We start from the raw sequence: 18,862 nt of genomic DNA on the forward strand, positions 1-18,862 counted from the left end.
TCTACAACAGACAAAATGACCTGAATTATATGATGGACAACCTACCAGACAAGTGGAGAAAGTGCTTTACATGTTGAAAACATACTGTCGGTTCAATAAGAAAGCAAGTAAAGCCAGTGTGGTGGTGCACACCTTTAATCTCAGCTCAGGAATGCTAAGGTAAGAGGATCACCATTAAGTTTGAGGCCAGCATGGGCTACAGAGTAAGTTCAAGGTCAGTCTGGGCTATTGTGAGATCCTGCACAAAAATACACACACACACACACACACACATACATATATAATCTCCACAGATAAACCTGTTCTATTTATTTGAGAGAGGGGGAAGAGGAAGGGAGGGAAAGAAGGAGGGAGGATGGGAGGGAGGGGCAGGCAGATAAGAGAGAGAATGGGCATGCCAGGGCCTTCAGCTGCTGCAAACAAGTCCAGATGTATGTGTCACCTTATGCATCTGGCTTACATGGGTACTGGAGAATCGAACCTGGTTCCTTTGTCTTTGCAGGCAAGTACCTTAACTGCTAAGCCATCTCTCCAGCCCCAAACCTGCTTTTATCAGAACATGAAGGTAGAGATGCATAAAGGATATGTATACATTTCAAAAATAACTTTAGCAATACTGCCTTCTTTCATTGGCTACAAAAAAGTAGCAATGAAGGCTACTTAAAAGAAATGTTTGCCTCTAAAGAGGGTAGCACTCTCCACTGCAGAATAACTCCTGCTCCCCAGACAATGACTTCACGATTCCTGCACAATACTCACATGCAAAAATCTGTCAAGCATTGCCAGGACCAGGAGGTGGAAAACAGAGTACATCCTAATTAGCTAACTGTAACAATCAGCATTTTGGGGATGAACCAACAAAATCTAGCCATTGCTTTGCTAATATCTGTAAAATGTAGAATTCCTCAGCCCTTAGCCATAGTTCCTTCTTGATGTATTAAGTCTGGGCGCACTGGGACTCTTCCCCAGGGCTGAGGTGACTGTTAGTCATCAAAGTCTGGAATGTCATCATAGGAGTAACCCCGATAGCCTTTGGATGCATAATAGGCAATGCGCAAATGGTAAAATCCTGGCAGGAACACCAAAATGCCAATGATGAGGACAGGAACAGCACGGTCTGCCCCCTGGTGGCAGAAGAAGGAAAAACATTAGTGTCAATTATATACATTTTTGTTTTTGTTTGTTTGTTTGTTTGTTTTTTCAAGGTAGAGTCTCACTCCAGCCCAGGCTGACCTGGAACTCACTATGTAATCTCAGGGTAGCCTTGAACTCATAGTGATCCTCCTACCTCTGCCTCCCAAGTGCTGGGATTAAAGGCGTGCACCACCACGCCCGGCTTTTCTTTTTTAATTGGTTTTTCAAGGTAGGATCTCGCTCTAGCCCAGGCTGACCTGGAACTCACCTTGTAGTCTCAGGGTGGCCTCATTCTCATGGCGATCCTCCTACCTCTGCCTCCTGAGTGCTGGGATTAAAGGCATGCGACACCACCTTGCCCAGCGAAAACTATCCGTTTTTATCCGTAGATATTTGGCTTATTTTCCTTATGTTCCTGTTTTGAAGATGGAGTTGTAAACATTCCACACTTGTGTCCTGTCTCTTTGACTTGCATTTGCCAATATCATTTAAAACTCATCATACAGAGCCAGGCATAGCAGTGTACACCTTTAATCCCAGCACTCAGGAGGCACAGACAGGAGGATTGCTGTGAGATTGAGGCCACCCTGACACTACATGGTGAGTTCCAGGTTAGCCTGGGCTAGAGTGAGACCCTACCTCAAAAAACCAAAAACAACAACAACAAAAACCCTCTTCATATATTTAAATTGCCATGGTATGCAACAATGGAGTATACCCCATTTTACTTAATGCTCCCTACCCCCTACCTCCAAACTATTGGACAGTCTGGTGTTCACTTTTTGTAATTGTATAGAATACCACAATAAACTACTTTTTCCTAGTATAAGTTACAAGAATCAGTTCAGGATAACTTAAGATAACATTATCTATGGGCATAACCAAAAGAAAGAACATGACTTTAGGTTTCTGAAGTTATCAGTTTAAAGCTCAACAAAAACTGAGCAAACTAATTTAAGAAGGAACTGATTTTTTTTTTCCCCCCGAGGCAAGGTCTCTCTCACTCTCTAGCCAGGCTGATCTGGAATTCACTATGTAGTCTCAGGGTTGTCTCAAAATCATAGACATCCACCTACCTCTGCCTCCAAGTGCTGGGATTAAAGATGTGTGCCACCATGCCCAGCAGGAACTGAGTTTTAAAACTCAGTGGCCTCATTTGTATTCAACTCACTGCTTCTGTCCAATGACCAATATTCTACATTGCTGCAAGCCTACAATGACAGCATACTACTCTTGCTACAGCCCCTTGCCCATCAGGAATCCTGAGCCAAGCACAGCCATGCTGTTCCAAACTTTAATACTGGAGCCAAGTTTACCTGTCTGCTTGTCTACCTTTGCTTATACAAAGTATGAGAGATACTTGTTGTTTAAAGGAAAACATATATTATCAGATAACAAAATAATAGAGCTCTAGCTTACATTTTAAAGATCTCATAACATACATGCATATTAGCTTACCCCTTTGCTAATATATCCTGACAGCAAGAGAGAGCCTATGATAATGAGAAAGGCGCCAATCAAAAACAGCACAGTGGCAAGTGCAATGGCTTTATACGGGATCTTAGGAGGGCTTTTCTTAAACTAGAAGAGAAACAAAAACAAAAAACACAGAACATTAAGAAAATACTACACTAACACACTTTAAATATTTTATTTATTTATTTATTTATTTATTTATTTATTTATTTATTTATTTATTTATTTATTTGTGAGAGACAGAGAATGGGCACACCAGGGCCTCTAGCCACTGCAAACAAACTCCAGATGCATGTGCCACCTTGTACATCTGGCTTATGTGGGTACTGGGGAACCAAACCTGGGTCCTTAGGCTTTGCAGGCAAGCACCTTAACTGCTAAGCCATCTCTCCAGCCCAGCTAACACACTTTAAATCAGGAAGGATAATTAAGAACCAAAATGGGTGCTCTATCAGCCAGTGCAGCACTGGGTATCTCATTCCATATACCACTCAAAAAACCTTTTTTCTTCTTTTTTTTTCATGTATGGTCTCTCTCTAACCCAGGCTGACCTGGAATTCACTATGTAGTCTCAGGGTAGCCTCAAACACATGGCTGTCCTCCTCCCTCTGCCTCCTGAGTGCTAGGATTAAAGATGTAAGTTACCATGCCTGGTTAGAATTTTAAAAATTAATCCATTAGCAAGCCGTGGTGGTGCATGCCTTTAATTCCAGCACTTGGAAGGCAGAGGGAGGAGGATCGTTGTGAGTTTGAGGCCACCCTGGGACAACATAATGAATTCCAGGTCAGCCTGCGATAGAGTGAGTGAGACCCTACTTCGAAAAATAAAGAAACAAAAGAATCAATCCATTAAGAAAGAAAATTTGGTGCTGGGCATGGTGGTGCATGCCTTTAATCCTAGCACTTAGGAGGCAGAAGCAGGAGAATCACCATGAGTTTGAAGCCACCCTGAGACAATATAGTGAATTCCAGGTTAGCCTGGGCTAGAGTGAGACCCTACTTCGAAAAAAACAAAACAGAAAGAAAAGCTGCAAGCTGGAGAAACTGCTTAGTGGTTATGGCACTTGCCTGCAAAGCCAAAGGACCTAGGTTTGATTCCCCAGGACCCATGTAAACCAGTGCATGCGTCTGGAGTTCGTTTGCAGTAGCTGAATGCCTGGCACACCCATTTTCTATCTGGCCCCCTCTCTCTCAAATAAATAAAAGTGGTTTTTTAAATTTTTTTTAATTAGCATGGTGGTACACACCTTTAATCTCAGCACTTGGGAGGCAGAGGTAGGAAGATTGCCATGAGTTCAAGGCCAGCCTGAGTTAGAGTGAGACCCCTACCTTGGAAACAAAAACCAAAAAAGGAAAAAAAAGAAGAGTTTGGCATGCATATGCTGTATGCATGTGTGATGTACATGTACATATATGTATTGGTGCATGTGTGTGCCTAGAGACCAGAGGTAATATCAGGTGTCTTCTTTGATTGCTCTCTATTTTATTAACTTTAACTTTTTAAAATTATATCAAAACCCCTCAAAAAAAAGAATAAATAAATATTATTTGAGAAAATGAGGAAGAGAGGGAGACAGAATGAGTATGGGCATGCCAGGGCCTCCTAGCAAATGAACTACAGAGGCATATGCCACTTTGTGCATCTGGCTTCATATGGGTACTGAGGAATTGAACCTGGGCCAGCATGTTTTACCAGCAAGCGTCTTTAACTGCTGAGCCATCTCCCCAGCCCTTACAATTTAATTACTGAGCCCATCTTTGCATTCTGATTGGCAGATGGTGGGAAACTGAATTTTTTGGGGGGGAGGGGGGAGACAGGGTCTCACTCTAGCCCAGGCTGACCTGAAACTCATTCTGTATTCCTGGCTGGCCTCACACTCACAGTGATCCTCCTACCTATTCTGGGCCTAAAGGCATGTCACCATGGTCAGCTGGGATCTGCATTTTGGAACTCCTACTTATGAAGTGATTTTATAAGTGAGCCATCTTCCCCAGCTCCCAACTTTGTTGTTGTTTTGGTTTGGTTTTTTGAGTTTGGGTCTCACTCTAGCCCAGGCTGACCTGAAATTCATTATGTAGTCTCAGGCTGGCCTCAAACTCACAGTGATCCTCCTACCTCTGCTTCCCAAGTGCTGGGATTAAAGGCGTGAGCCACCATACCCAGCCCAACTTTTTCTTTAGAACTAAGGCAAACCAGATGTGGTGATGTACACCTTTACCCAGAATTCAGTATGCTAAGGTAGGGGGATCACTGTGAGTTCAAGGCTAGCCTGGGCTACAGAGCAAATTCCAGGTCGGCCTGAGTCTAGGTAGAGACTCTGCCTCAAAAACAGCAGCAGCAACAACAACAGAAAGTAAGTAGAGACCATTGTCACTTGCTCATCACACATATATGTACTTTTTATTTAACTTTTTGTGCAAGCATGTGTGGAATAATTGCATGTATGTACAAATATTTGTATGTGTGCAGATGCACATGCATATGTGTGGAGTCCAGGGGTCAAGATCAACTGTCTTGATTGCCCTCCACCTTATTCTTTGAGACAGAGACTCTTGCTGAACCTACAAACAAATGACTCAGCTAGACAGGACAATGAGTCCCAAGGATTCTGTCTCTACCTCCCCAGTACTGAGATTATATGCATGCATTTTACATGGGTGCTGGTGATGCAAACTCAGGTCCTCATAGTGGCACTTTACCTGTTCAGCCATTTCCAGTCCACATTACATATATTTGTTAAGTGCCTGGAAAATGGATGGCTATACTAACCTATGGGGACTTTAAACTATGAGATGGAAAAGTAAAGAAGTTGACCTCTGGAGCTGGAGAGATAGCCTAGTGGTTAAGGCACATGACTGCAAAGCCTAAAGACCAGGGTTCATTTCCCCAGTACCCACATAAAGCCAGATGGACAAAGTGGTACATGCATCTGGAGTTCATTTACAGTGACTAGAGGCCCAAGTGCCCTGATTTTCTCTCTCTCTGCTTGCAAATAAGTAAATAATATTTAACGGGGGTGGGGAGACTCTGGCACTGAAAGTTAACTTACTATATAACCAATCTTAGAAACACAATATCAGCTTTTTAAAGCACTACCTCACCAGCAAGTTCAATTTAAGGTTAAGATTCAAAGACACACTCCCTAAGGTTTGACTCATTGTTGAATATTACCTAACCATCTGCATGCTTTCCAGATCTAATTTTACCACTTCTCCAAGTGTGAGGCTAAAGAAAAATTGGTTTATTTATATTTAAAAGGATAAATTCCTGGTACTTCTTCCTTGGCTCCAGGTCTACCTAGAATATTCTATTCTAAGGGGAAGTGGGCAAAAGGAGATGCTATGTTATTTTAAAAATAATGGCCAGGACAGAACACAAAGTTAATAAATGTTCTGTTTTACTGTTTGTCATACAAAACACCTTTAACAAATTAGATCTCATGGCATCACATAAAGGGAAAAGGAAGTATCTCAGAGTCATTTGGCTTTAGAAGTTAGTTTCTCCCATGGCATAGTGGAGCACACCTTTAATCCCAGTACTCAGGAGGCAGAGGCAGGAGGATCACTGTGAGTTCGAGGCCACCCTGAGACTACCAAGTGAATTCCAGGTCAGCCTGGGCTAGAGCGAGACCCTACCTCTAAAAACCAAAAAACAAACTAATAAACAAACAAAAAACAGTTCTCCCTTAAAAGAGGAACTTCACCTAAATATAAACAAACATAGTCCTTCTCCTAAGCAAAACTGGATTCTTTTCTGGATAAACTATGTAAAACTTGCAAGTATAGGACTCTGGCATAACTAACTACTGGAAACAGACAATATTGCAATTGTTTGAAGCTGTCCTGGTTCTCCCCTTCCCCAAGCTAAGGCTGAAGGAATCTCAGAGATGCTCATACTTCTTGCTGCTCTAACTTCCAGGGTCAATTAGCAAAAGGCTCCACCTGGGAAGGTCTTTCTGCTAACTGATCATAAATACAGCTAGCCAGTTTTGTCATGTTCTTTCTGTATTTACCTGAAGGTCAATGTAGCCATCATCTGTACTGGAAAGCCTTGAGTATTTTACTTTACTACTGGGAATTCCAGTAGCCAAGTTGGTACGAGACGGCATCATAACACGTTGTTAAGAGTCTAAAACAAAAAAAGATTGTTATTGTCTGTAGGTAATAGTAGTACATTATAGCTAAGGATATCAGATGCTATTTTTTGGAGTCCTGAGCTGCCATGTCATGTTGTACTTACGTTTCACTGCTCTTAAGACATGATATTCCTTGGACACAGTGAAATTATCTTCATTATATATTATATATCTATTTTGGCTTGTTTCCACAAAACAAAACCAAGAATCAGCCATTTATTTGGCCACCAATGTTCCCAACCTCTTAGCTTTTCCAAAATCAGTGAGAATAGTAAGAGCTTCTGAAAGCTCCAATCCAGATACAACTGAGACCTCTGTCCACTTTCTCAATTACTTCATTATAGAATTGCCCACCCTTGCCCCTCTTTAGGAGCACCAACTTCTTGTGTGCTAGGGAAGGAAGAGAGGACAAAGGACAGAATTATTCACGAGGATGTCACCTATTTCTCCTTGATGGTGGATGTCATCCCCAATGCAAATGATCTGCAAAACCTCTTATACACTTGGAAAACTACTTGCTACAGACTTCAAATGAAACAAATGAATTCACGTCTCACATTGTGTAACTACCTAAAAACCCTGAATAAAAATGTTTTGTTGTTCAAAATACTCATAAATAGAAGTAATGGAAATAATAGTTATTTCTGTTTAAAAATGAACAACGAAACCAAAACTTTAAAATTTGAGCTGGGTTCTGGCATATGACTATAATTCCAGCCACTTGGGAGGCTAAGAGTGATAAGGAGGCACCTTGGGCCACAAACTGAAATCTGTATCGTTTTTTTCTTTTTGGTTTTTTGAGGTAGAGTCTCATTCTCTAGTCCAGGCTGACCTGGAATTCACCATGTAGTCTCAGGGTAGCCTGGAACTCACAGAGATCCTCTTACCTCTGCCCACTGGCATTAAAGGTGAGCCACCACACCCAGCTATCATTTTTTTCTTCATAAAGTCAGTTATGAGAGCAAAACAAAGAATATTAATCACAAGGGTATTTGAATTAGAAATGTGGAAGCTTATTTTTAAGGAGAAAACTATGGTTTTCAACAAAGGCAAAATAAAACAAAGACTGACCTTCCTCTGGTATAATATTTTGCAAGTCATCACCATAATCATTTTGATAATAATGACAGCCAGTTATTTATTTTACTCTTGGTTAGGTGCCAGACACTGCTGTGCTTTGATGATAATTAACTATGAAGATCAACAAGCTATTACAATCAACCTAAAGTAACTAGCATTAGTTATTGATGTTAGTTGAAGCCAAATGCTCCTGTCTTTTTGTTAATTACATACTGGTCATCAATGGAGAGTATTGAAAAAATAAAGAGTAATGCGAATCCACATTCTTCTGAAAGGGTTAGACCAAGTGTTAAATACTAGGTCTTGTCCTGTGATCCCAATGACATGATTACCTAATTCTATTTTTTAAAAAAGTTCAGTAACCGGTTGTTTTGAGAACATTCAACCTCAGCTGATTTTTTTGTTTGTTTGTTTTTTGTAAGTTACACACTTCTTCACTAATTTACAAACTCAACGGGCAAAAACAAAAACAAAATCTTGCGGGACCTGAGGGAGGAGACGCATGGTTTTTCTTGGCAAAGAAGGGGCAAAGTCCCAAACTAAGCTGACAAGACTGATTTCAAATTACCAGCCCAAGTTTCCCATCGGCTTTTTTCCGCCCCGCCCGGGCCTTCACCCCCAGCAGAGGAGCGTTATCCCATCCCGGAAGCCTCATCGGGCTGCGCACAGCGCCGGTACGTACACTATTTCCCGCCGGCCTCCGGCCGTCGCCGCCGAGAGAAATCTGGACCGCTGCGAACTTGGGCGTAAAACCAGTAACGCTGGCTTCAGGTCCGAGGCCAACCGTCCAGGGCGGCTGAACGGCTAGCGGAGGCCTCGGGAGGGAGCGCGCGCCCGCGGCTTCCCACTCTCAATGAGCCGCCATAGCAACGCCGGAGCCAGCCGCCAAACTGCGGGCCACGCCCGCTCGCCGCCGGAAGTGCCGTGCCGGACGGAGGCGCACCGGAACAGGAAACGTCTCATCCAGCGTCCCGGGCGCGCCTCGAGTCTCGGGCCCGTGGTTTCGGAAGGTGCCCCGGCCCGAAGGGCCGCAACGTAGGAGTCCCCGTCCAGCGGGTCCCAGGCAAACTCACGCTACAGTTCCTGCCTAAGCCCCTCTAGGCTACAACGAAGCACTGTAGTTTCGGAGAGGCGGAGATGGAGGCCATCAAAATTGCCAGACCTGAAAGCAGCCTTTTCTGGGGCTCTGGGACAGGTAAAAAAGGTCTGCCCACCAAGGACGTTTTGAAGTCATGTTTAAGGGACAGTGACATCAAGATCAATAGAATGAGTTGTAAAACCCATCGTTGTGGAACCGTTACTATTATTGCGGCACCTCTGCAGCCACCTATCCCGCCCCTGGGCACAGTAATGAATACTTAACTACTGATTAGGAGCTCTAACCTCCAACTAGAATGTGGTCCAGTTATACCATAACAAAAACCAGCTTTTACCAAACAGAAGATACACTGGAAGAAGTTTTATATAGAGAGGCAAAAAGAGTATGGTGTGCACGAGGCCTACTATCACTACAAACGAACTCCAGATATATGCTACACTTTGTTCATCTCGGCTTTACATGGGCACAGAAATTTAATTCCGGGCCATGGGGCTTTCCAATCAAGGGCCTTGAACAGCTGAACCCTCTCTCCAGTCCCTGGAGAAACTTTCAACCTGTGGGGTGCAAACGACCTCATAGCAGTTACCAAGGAATTTTCATCCAATTCCTTCAGAACTATAAGGTCTCTTGCCTTGCTTGAACCCAATGTCCATAGCATTTAAGCCTTCATCCTCAAGTCTCAAAAATAGGATAAAGAAATTTTTACACAACCCAGAACTCATTAGGTACCATCACATGTCTCCAAACCCCAAGACTTGAATCCCAAGTCAGCCTAGGCTAGAATGAGAACCTACCTGGGGAGGGAAGGGGGGCAAAAGATGACATAATTTTGGGTACATTAAAGCTTTTATTTCTCAGTACGTAGCTGTGTTCTATTTTTCTTGTTCATTGCATGTTTGTTACCATACAAAAGTAAATTTGACAATGAATTCCCAGTCACCTATTGTACTCAAAATATTTCCAGTTGCTATCTCCATAATTTATGCCAGCTGCTCTAAATTGGAAAAAAAAAATTTACACAAGGCACTGAGACTTCAGTAAACTTTATTTAAATTGAGAAAGATTTCTTGAGATGTATATAAGTCAAGAAGTTTGTTATAAAAATCAAGAATATTTTTAAGGCAGAAATATGTTATCAAGATCAGTTGACAAATTGTAGGAAACGTAAAGAAAAAAAAACAGGTTATTTACAGAAAACATTATCTACACATGTACCCAAAGGTACAGATTTGGTGACAGAAGACCTCAGAACGTGCTGGCATCTCAGAAGCAGTTCTTCAAAGGCTGTTTCCTCAGTTCTATCAACATCTAAGATCCTTCTTCATCTTCAATCTTGGGAGCCAAGTAGTACTTTAAGTGTCCCATGTCAGCAATTTTATACTCCACAACTGAAAGGCAGAAGTTCATTATTAAGGAGTACTACACAGAAACCATTGTACAAGTGTTCTTATCATTTATCATCTTACCAAGGGGGACATCTGCAGACATACTGAGTGTTACTGTAGGAGAAAGTGGAGTGGCTTTTGTAAAAAAGTTCAGGTACCGCAGTGCAAACGTTAGCTGAACTGGCTCATTCATTTCTATGGTAACCTGTAGGACAAAAAAAAGTTATATTGAGGAACTCCAGAGTTACAATCCATTAATTATTAGGAAATGACTTTATTATTATTATTATTATTATTTTGTTTATTTGAGAGCAACAGACAGAGAGAGAAAGAAGGGGAGAAAAAAAAAATGGGTGCGCCAGGGCTTCCAGCCACTGCAAACGAACTCCAGACGCGTGTGCCCCCTCATGCTAACGTGGGTCCTGGGGAATCGAGCCTGGAACCGGGGTCCATAGGCTTCACAGGCAAGTGCTTAACCGCTAAGCCATCTCTCCAGCCCAGGAAATGACTTTATTGGTCACTTTGGCGGATGCTACAAAAATATTTTTAAAAAATATTTTATTTTATGGATGGTCCTGGAAAGGATTATACTAAGTGAGGTAACCCAGGCCGAGAAAGCCAAGTGCCACATGTTCTCTCATATGTGGATCCTAGCTACAGATGATTGGGCTTCTGTGTGAGAATGAAAATACTTAGTAGCAGAGGCCAGTAAGTTAAAAAGGAGACATAAAGGGAAGAGAAAGGAAGGGAGGAGGGTACTCAATAGGTTGATATTGTATATATGTAAGTATAATGATTGAGATGGGGAGGTAATATGATGGAGAATGGAATTTCAAAGGGGAAAGTGGGGGGGGAGGGAGGGAATTACCATGGGATTTTTTTTATAATCATGGAAAATGCTAATAAAAATTAAAAAACATATATTTTTTATTTTATTTGAGAGACAGAATGGGTGCATCAGGGCCTCTAGCTGCTGCAAAGAAATTCCAGACATATGTGCCTGTGCCACCTTGTGCACCTGGTTATGTGCTTTCTGGGGTACTGAGCCTGGGTCCTTAGGCTCCACAGGCAAGTGCCTTAACCACTAAACAATCTCTACTGCCCTGAAGCTAGTTTTTAAGTTAATAAAGCAAAACCAACAAGCATTTAGGCTGTGTTTACCTATGTAAACTGACTAAGGCAATATATAGGGAAGGGTTTTTTTGTTTGTTTTTTTCTAGGTAGGGTGTCACTCTAGCCCAGGCTGACCTGGAATTCACGACATAGTCTCAGGGTGGCCTTGAACTCATGGAGATCCTCCTACCTCTCTGAGTGCTGGGATTAAAGGCTTGCACCACCATGCCCTGCTAAGAAAATCTTCTAAATAAGCAAACCAGCTACTAAATGAAGGAATGAAACAAACTTTGCAAAGATCATCAAGCCCCTACACCTATAGCTTCCAGTTTGGAAGAATTTCAAGGTAGAGGCTGACACATAGGGATGAAATTAACAAAATCCAAACCGAAAAAAGGAGGACAAATAACCCAGTTGCTTCAACTGGAAAGAGTAAGAGTATAATAGAGGAAGGAAAAAAACACACTGAAGGGAGGAGAAACAATACAAGTCTGTAGCAAGGCCTAGCACGTGAGGCCCAATTACCACAAAAACAAAATAAAGCCAAGAAGTTATTACTAGGGCTAAAAAGATGGCTCAGCGATTAAAAGTATTTGCTTGTAAAGTCCTGGGTTTGAATCTCCAGCACCCTTGCAAAGCCGGATGCACAAAGTGGCATATGTGTGTGGAGTTCAGTTGCAGTGGCAAGAGGCCCTGGCACACCCATTCTCCCTCTCATTCATAAAAGTTTATTTTAAAACGAGGTAATCATGTTGGGCATAGTGGTACACGCCTTTAATCCAAACACTTAGGAGGCAGAGGAAGGAAGAATGCTGTGAGTCCGAGGCCACCCTGAGACTAAAGAGTGAATTCCAGGTCAGCCTGAGCTAAAGTGAGACCCTACCTCAAAAAACCAAAAAAGAGGTAATTACTAGGTTGAAATAAGCATATAGACTTTATTAAAATTCCAATTCAAACAGAGCATGGTGGCACATGCCTTTAATCTCTACATGCGGGAGGCTGAGGTAGTATCACCAAGAGTTTGAGACCAGCCTGAACATAGAGAGTTCCAGGTTTGCCAACACCCCACCCCCAGACACACACACACACACACACACACATCCAAATAACCATCTGAAATGAATTTGAATATTGAGAAATTCCTCACAACCCAATGATTCCCTTGGCTGTGATGTTTACATTTCAGATAAAATATTTAAAATCACACTGGGTCAAGAAGAGAGTACCAAGTACTTATTTTTTACTGCATTCTTATTACATGCCAAACAGTGTGGCAAACACTTTGAATGCCACTATATTCTAAAGATCTCATGAAATTATTGTCTGCAGTTTATTATGATACTCAGAATGTGGGGCCAACTTTAAAGATTTTTTAAAAAACAATTTTACTCTTATTTGAGAGAGAGGAAGAGAGAGACAGAATATGGGGCACACCAGGGTTTCTAGTCAGTGCAAATGAACTTCAGGCACATGTGCCACCTTGTGCATCTGGCATACATGGGTACTGGGAATCAAACCTTGATCTTTAGGTTTCCCAGGGAAGCACCGTAACAGCTAAGCCATCTCTCCTGCCCTTAATTTTTAAATTACCAAGAAATGCTTGATTTCAGGAAAACAGAGTTAGGAATTAGCTTTGTTAAATGAAGGCTCTCTAGACAGGTTTTCTTTGAATCAGGTTCTTGTTATGCAGCCCAGGTTGGGCTCAAACTTGTGGTCCTCCCACCACAGCCTATACACTTTTGCATTTGTATACTCCTGTAATCCCAGCACTTGGGAAGTAGAGACAGGAGAATCAGAAGCAGGTTATCCTCAGCTACATAGTGAATTTGAGGCCAAACAATATGAGACCACCTCAAAAAGAAATTTTTTTAATATTTTTATTTATTTGAAGGGGGAGGAGAGAATAGGAGAGAACATGAGGGCCTTTAAGCCACTGCAAATGAACTCCAGATGCCTGCACCACCACATTCATCTGGCTTACAAATATTTTATTTATTCATAGGTTAAGTAGAAAGACATAGGAGATATTGAGAGAATGGGCACAGCAAGGATTCTTGCTGCTACAAACTCCAAATACATGTGCCATTTTGTGCCTCTGGCTTTACATGGGTACTAGAGAATTGAACCCAGGCTGTCAGGCTTTGCAAGCAGGCACTTTTAACTTCTAAGCTATTGCTCCAGTCCCCAAAATAAAGTTTCTTTACATGCCAGTCAGTATCTAGTACTTAGCTGGGCATAGTGATGCATGCCTTGGATCCCAGCACTTGGGAGGCAGAGGTAGGAGGACTGCTATAAAGTTCAAGGCCAGCTTGGGCTAGGGTAAGATCCTGCTTCAAAAACAAAACAAGATCTAGCATTTAGTGCAATTCTTTCCAAGTTGCATGGAACCTACTTTCTAGCCTCAGTGAAGAGTACCTTCATTTAATGCTCACTTACTTTTACTTAGCAAAAGCAGAGTTAACTCCAAAAAGCTATGTTAGATACCTCACTTCTCAATTAAAGAGTCCATATGGCTGGGTGTGGTGGCACATACTTTTAATCCTTCCACTTGGGAGGCAGAGGTAGGAGGATCACTTTGAGTTTGAGACCAGCTTGAGACTACAGGGTGAATTCCAGAACCCCCCTCCCGTCACCAACACCATCAAAGAGCCCATATGGAGGGGCTGGGGAGATGGCTCTATAAGCCCTTTGCTTGTAAAACTTACTGGCCTGGGTTCAATTCCTCAGCAATGACATAAAGCCAGATACACTAAGTGGCTCATTTATCTGGAGTTCATTTGCCACTGGCAAGACATCCTGGTGTGCCCATTCTCTCTCTATTCCAAGATAAAGAAAAGAGTATGTAGGTTTGTGTATATAAAGGAGTCCATGTGGAGCTCAGGGCTGTGGCTCATGCCTATAATCTCACCACTTGGGAGAACAAGTTCCAAGGAAATCTGAGTTAGAATGAGACTGCCTCAAAAAAATCTATTTGGAAGCTGGGTATGGTGGGATACATCTATAATCTCAGCGTTTGGAAGGCTGAGGCAAGAGTATTGCTGTTAATGCAAGCCCCGCCAGCCTTGGCTATTGTGTATCTTGATAAACCGAATAGGATACATAGGTTTAATTCACAAGCTTATAGTTTTGTGGTTAGTGAAAGTGATGAGCAGCTGTCCGGCCTTATATGTGGGGAGTTGGAGAGTTGAACCCAGGCTGGCAAGCTAGTTTCTAGGCAAGCACATTTAAACAATGACCCAACTCCCCCACCCCAAGTAGTTTCTAACTATATAGAAAACTTGATTTTATTACTTACAGCTTCATCCTCTTTATCAACATTACTTGTTTGTGACAACTTGATGTTTCCATTTCCAAGTTCTCCACTTGCAGAAAACTTCACTCCATCTTTTGCACAGGATATTACAACAGCATCTCCAATATGGCTGAGATCTCGGCATATACGTGCAAATTCACCAGAAGGCATCTTGACGACACAGCTATACTCTTGTTCCTACAAAATAAAATAAAAAATTAAAGGCTAAATACAATGTCAAGATTTGGAATCCCTTTTTTCAACAAAGGCCTCTTAACACTGTGTAAGATCTCCAGACACATGCACCTGTTTGTGCATTTGGCTTCGTGTGGGTACTGTGAAACTGAACCTGAGCCAGTAGGCTTTGCAAGTAAACACCTTTAACCACTCAGCCATCTCCCCAGTACCGACTAGGTTTTGGTTTTCAAGGTAGGGTCTCACCTGGAATTCACTATGTAGTCTCAGGTTGGCCTCAAACTCACAGCAATCCTCCTACCTCTGCCTCCCAAGTACTAGGATTAAAAGGCATGTGCTCCATGCCCAGCAATTTTTTAAAAAATACTTTAAATGTATTTACAAGCAGAGAGACAGACATGAGACAGAAAGAATGGGTGCATCAGGACCTTCAGCTGCTGCAAATGAACTCCAGACACATGCACATCTGGCTTTACATGGATACTGGGAAATGGAACCCAGTCTTTAGGCTTTGCAGACAAGAGCCTTAACCACTGAGCCATCTCTCCAGCCCCTGACTAGGCAATTTTAAACATCTCAACATTTCTCCCTTGATGTTAATAAATCTTACCTTTGAAAAGCAAATTAACAACTGGGCGTGGTGGCACACACCTTTAATCCCAGCACTCAGGAGGCAGAGGTAGGACTGCTGTGAGTTTGAGGCTACCCTGACACTACATAGCAAGTTCCAAGTCAGCTGGGCTAGTGTGAAACCCTACCTCAAAGAAAAAAACCGGGGGGGGGGGGGGAAGCATACTAAGAATTAAGGGGGAGACAGTACATGGAGGGTTAATGCAAATAAATGCATGGCAAAAAAAAATAATAATTCAACCAATGATGAATTCTAGACTACTGTGGTTTATTAAAGTGACAGCTGTCATCCCAAATACTAAAATTCCAGGGCTGGAGAGATGGCTTAGCAGTTAAGGCGTATGCCTGTGAAGCCTAAGGACCCAGGTTCGATTCTCCAGGTCCCATGTATGCCATCTGCAAAAGGTGTTGCATGCGTCTGGAGTTCGTTTGCAGTGGCTGGAGGCCCTGGCGTGCCCATTTCTCACTCTCACTCTCTATCTCTCTGTCTCAAATAAATAGATAAATGTTTAAAGCTAAAATTACAGAAGAGGCCCTGGCATGTCCATTCCCACCCCCTCTGCTTACAAACAAATGAAATATATATATTCCACCTTGGACCATGCATGGACTGCAAAGAAAAAAAAACTAGAAGAAACAGGTACTCACTGGAATTCCAAGTTGCTCAACATCTAAGTCCATTAACTTCATTTCATAGTCTGAAACTTTCTCTTGATCTACCAAAAGAAAGATGTTACTGAAGCACATGTTTGTAATTACGATGTAAGTTTTACCACCTGCATCACATTCTCTTAAAATTCAGTTTTGAAAATTAATGTTACACTCTAATTTTTTCTAAGATAACTTAGTTAGTTAAAAGTGTGTAACTTACTTGGTGCTTCAAATACTAGTGCCAAAGTATCGGCGTTATCTTCAGCCCTTAGTGTAATGATGTCTTCATTGCCAGCACACTTTAATATTTTGGACATGCTGGAACACAAGACACAAGACTTGAAATCAACACCAAGCACTCAACATCTAGATCTCTAAGGTAATTAAAGGTAGCTGTCATTTTTACACGTCAGCTGCCAAGAACTACTTGTAAGAAAACCAAACATGCCTTTTGGAGAGAGATGTATAATGGCCTAGTCTTTTTTACTCCGAAAGGGTGTCACTCTATAGTCCCGGTCAACTCAAATTCTACCTCAGCATCCGGAAAGCTGGGCCTAGTCATGCGCTACCATACTCGGGCCTAGCCCAGGCATTTTGTAATGCAAGCCGGCACTATTCGAACTCCCTACCAGCGGCAACTTCACTTTTTACAAAAGTAAAAATATCTTCAGAATATCAAATTCCGGAGGGTGGAGTAAATTAAATGCAAGTGATGATCATTTTTTGATATAAGAAGCTTTGGTTTGTTTGTACAGCTTGATCACCTCTGCGATCCTAAGGTTATAAAGAGGCATGACCTAACATGCCCGGGTCCTTAAAAGCAGTCTTTTCCCGCCACCATCCGCTTTGTGACTTTGGCGCGGAAAAAGCAGGCTCGCGCGGCTGCCAGCGCGCGCTTTTCGGAACCGCGCGCTCCACTGCGCTCTACCCCGCGCCGCCGGCCAATGAGAAGGCGCGTCGGGCCCGCGCCAGCCAACAAGAGCCGGGCCGCCGGCGCTCCCGCCAAGAGCCGAAGTTGGCGGCGCGCCAGGGCCGGGCACCCCGCGGCCCTACACTCACCTGGTGAGGTTCACGCCCATGGCCAGGTTACGGTCGCAGCGGTAGGTGTCGAAGCCTTCGGAGCGCAGGGTGAGCTGCACCAAGGAGACGTGCGACGAGTCCATGCTCTGCAGGTTCACGCCGCCCGAGCTGATGTCCCAGCAGGCCTCGTTGATGAGGTCCTTGAGCGCCTCCAGCACCTTCTTCAGGATAGAGCCCTGGACCAGGCGCGCCTCGAACATGGTGACGGAGTCGCTCGCAAGACGGGCGGGAGGAGAAAGGAGAGGGCTTTGGCGTCCTTAGTTCCTCAAGGGACAGGGCGACGAGGACCAAACTCTGCCGACGACCGCTCGCGCACTGCGCCTGCAACCGTTTAATGCTGCCGCGTCTACAGCGCGCGGTCCGCGCCACTCCCTGACGACGTCACCACGTATCCCGCCCACTTCCGGGAGCAGGCTAGGACCAATCGGGACCCGCCGCGGGCGCAGAGACCGGCCCGCCGAGTAGCTATTGGACGGCGCGTGTGCGGGGCGGACTGCGCGCTGCGCGGGGCGGGAGACGGGAGCCCTGGGGAGGTGTGAGCCCTGGCCTCGGCTCTTCCTCCCCAGTGTGTCTTTGTTGCCGTGGGTTCGAGACTATCCCGGCGGCGGCAGGACCTGCCTCTCAGCCCCAGCTGTGTATGCTGCCTCAGCATCTTCGGAAACAGAAAGTTTGGCCTTGAAAGAGAAAGTGAAGTGCAAATCAAGGCTATCCTGAGAAACCTGCTCTGTAATCCGAAGAATATAGCTGTTTTTTGAAAAAAAAATTTTGTTAACGAAGTGAAGCAGTCTGTGAAATACCAAGCGAGAAAGAGGTGTACAAATATCCTCGCTACTGTATCTTAACATCCCATCACTGCAATTAAAAATTTGCTATGAATGGAATTTCAAAGGGGAAAGTGGGGGGGGGGGAGGGAATTACCATGGGATTTTTGTATAATCATGGAAAATGTTAATAAAAATTTTTAAAAAGTTGCTATGTGTATCACTGAACTTTTTGTACAGGTTAACATATATTTTCAAACCATAGCAAACACTTCTGAGAAATACATTTTAATGTTTTAAATATTTTTGCACGTGTGTGTGTGTGTGTGTGTGTGTGTGTGTTTGTATGGGCACACTTAGGTCACTTATTGAGGCAAACCAAAGGCAGACTCACCACTTTTTATATCCTCCTTTTCCTAGGTGGCTAGAGAATTAACCTGGGCCTGCCCCTCTTCCAGCAAGCACCCTTAATCACTGAGCAGTGTTTTTTTTGTTTTTGTTTTTGTTTTTTGTTTTTTTTTTTCCTGGTTTTTCAAGGTAGGCTTTCACTCTAGCTCAGGCTGACCTGGAATTCACTATGTAGTCTCAGGCTGGCCTCTAACTCAATGGTGAGCCTCCTACCTCTGCCTCCCAAGTGCTGATGTAAAAGGCATGAGACACCATGCCCACCCTCACTGAGCAATCTTATGTCACAGAGGTGCATTAATACTTCTCAAGATTAAAAGCCCATATATTTGACCCAATTAATCAAGTTCCTCTTATGCTTAAAACATCAGAGCTGATCATGGTTGGTGCACACCTTTAATCCCAGTACTCCACTTGAGAGGCAG

The 18,862-nt window shown here is 43.2% G+C and overlaps 2 protein-coding genes across 3 annotated transcripts; both read right to left on the reverse strand.

The window, feature by feature from the left end:
* Nucleotides 1-421: 421 nt before the first annotated feature.
* Tmem230 (transmembrane protein 230) lies at nt 422-8,702 on the reverse strand. Of its 2 annotated transcripts, none has more exons than XM_045156938.1 (4): nt 8,509-8,702; nt 6,624-6,739; nt 2,593-2,715; nt 422-1,124 (listed from the first exon to the last, which is right to left on the reverse strand). In XM_045156938.1, the coding sequence occupies exons 2-4, from the start codon at nt 6,720-6,722 to the stop codon at nt 984-986; spliced, it is 363 nt and encodes a 120-aa protein (XP_045012873.1). In that variant the 5' UTR covers nt 6,723-6,739; nt 8,509-8,702; the 3' UTR covers nt 422-983. The 2 variants fall into 2 exon arrangements, with proteins under 2 accessions (XP_045012873.1, XP_045012874.1); XM_045156939.1 differs by lacking the exon at nt 8,509-8,702 and adding an exon at nt 8,395-8,461.
* Nucleotides 8,703-9,952: 1,250 nt separating this feature from the next.
* Nucleotides 9,953-17,628, reverse strand: Pcna (proliferating cell nuclear antigen). The gene is made up of 6 exons (XM_004661494.2): nt 17,251-17,628; nt 16,412-16,509; nt 16,189-16,256; nt 14,719-14,913; nt 10,392-10,515; nt 9,953-10,313 (listed from the first exon to the last, which is right to left on the reverse strand). Exons 1-6 carry the CDS (start codon nt 17,469-17,471, stop codon nt 10,234-10,236), a joined length of 786 nt encoding a protein of 261 aa, XP_004661551.1. The 5' UTR covers nt 17,472-17,628; the 3' UTR covers nt 9,953-10,233.
* Between the last annotated feature and the right edge of the window lie 1,234 nt (nt 17,629-18,862).

Source organism: Jaculus jaculus, chromosome 8 (assembly GCF_020740685.1).
Source record: "Jaculus jaculus isolate mJacJac1 chromosome 8, mJacJac1.mat.Y.cur, whole genome shotgun sequence".
Taxonomy (NCBI): domain Eukaryota; kingdom Metazoa; phylum Chordata; class Mammalia; order Rodentia; family Dipodidae; genus Jaculus; species Jaculus jaculus.

Excerpts from the sequence above, each read along its gene's own strand:
- Tmem230 (XM_045156938.1), bottom strand. The coding sequence starts at position 6,722 with ATGATGCCGTCTCGTACCAACTTGGCTACTGGAATTCCCAGTAGTAAA. Across the intron at positions 2,716-6,623 it reads ATGGCTACATTGACCTTCAG|TTTAAGAAAAGCCCTCCTAA; the intron begins GTAAATACAGAA and ends TTTCTCTTCTAG. Across the intron at positions 1,125-2,592 it reads CAGGATATATTAGCAAAGGG|GGGGCAGACCGTGCTGTTCC; the intron begins GTAAGCTAATAT and ends TTCTGCCACCAG.
- Pcna (XM_004661494.2), bottom strand. The coding sequence starts at position 17,471 with ATGTTCGAGGCGCGCCTGGTCCAGGGCTCTATCCTGAAGAAGGTGCTG. Across the intron at positions 16,257-16,411 it reads ACTAGTATTTGAAGCACCAA|ATCAAGAGAAAGTTTCAGAC; the intron begins GTAAGTTACACA and ends TTCTTTTGGTAG. Across the intron at positions 14,914-16,188 it reads TTGAGCAACTTGGAATTCCA|GAACAAGAGTATAGCTGTGT; the intron begins GTGAGTACCTGT and ends TTTATTTTGTAG.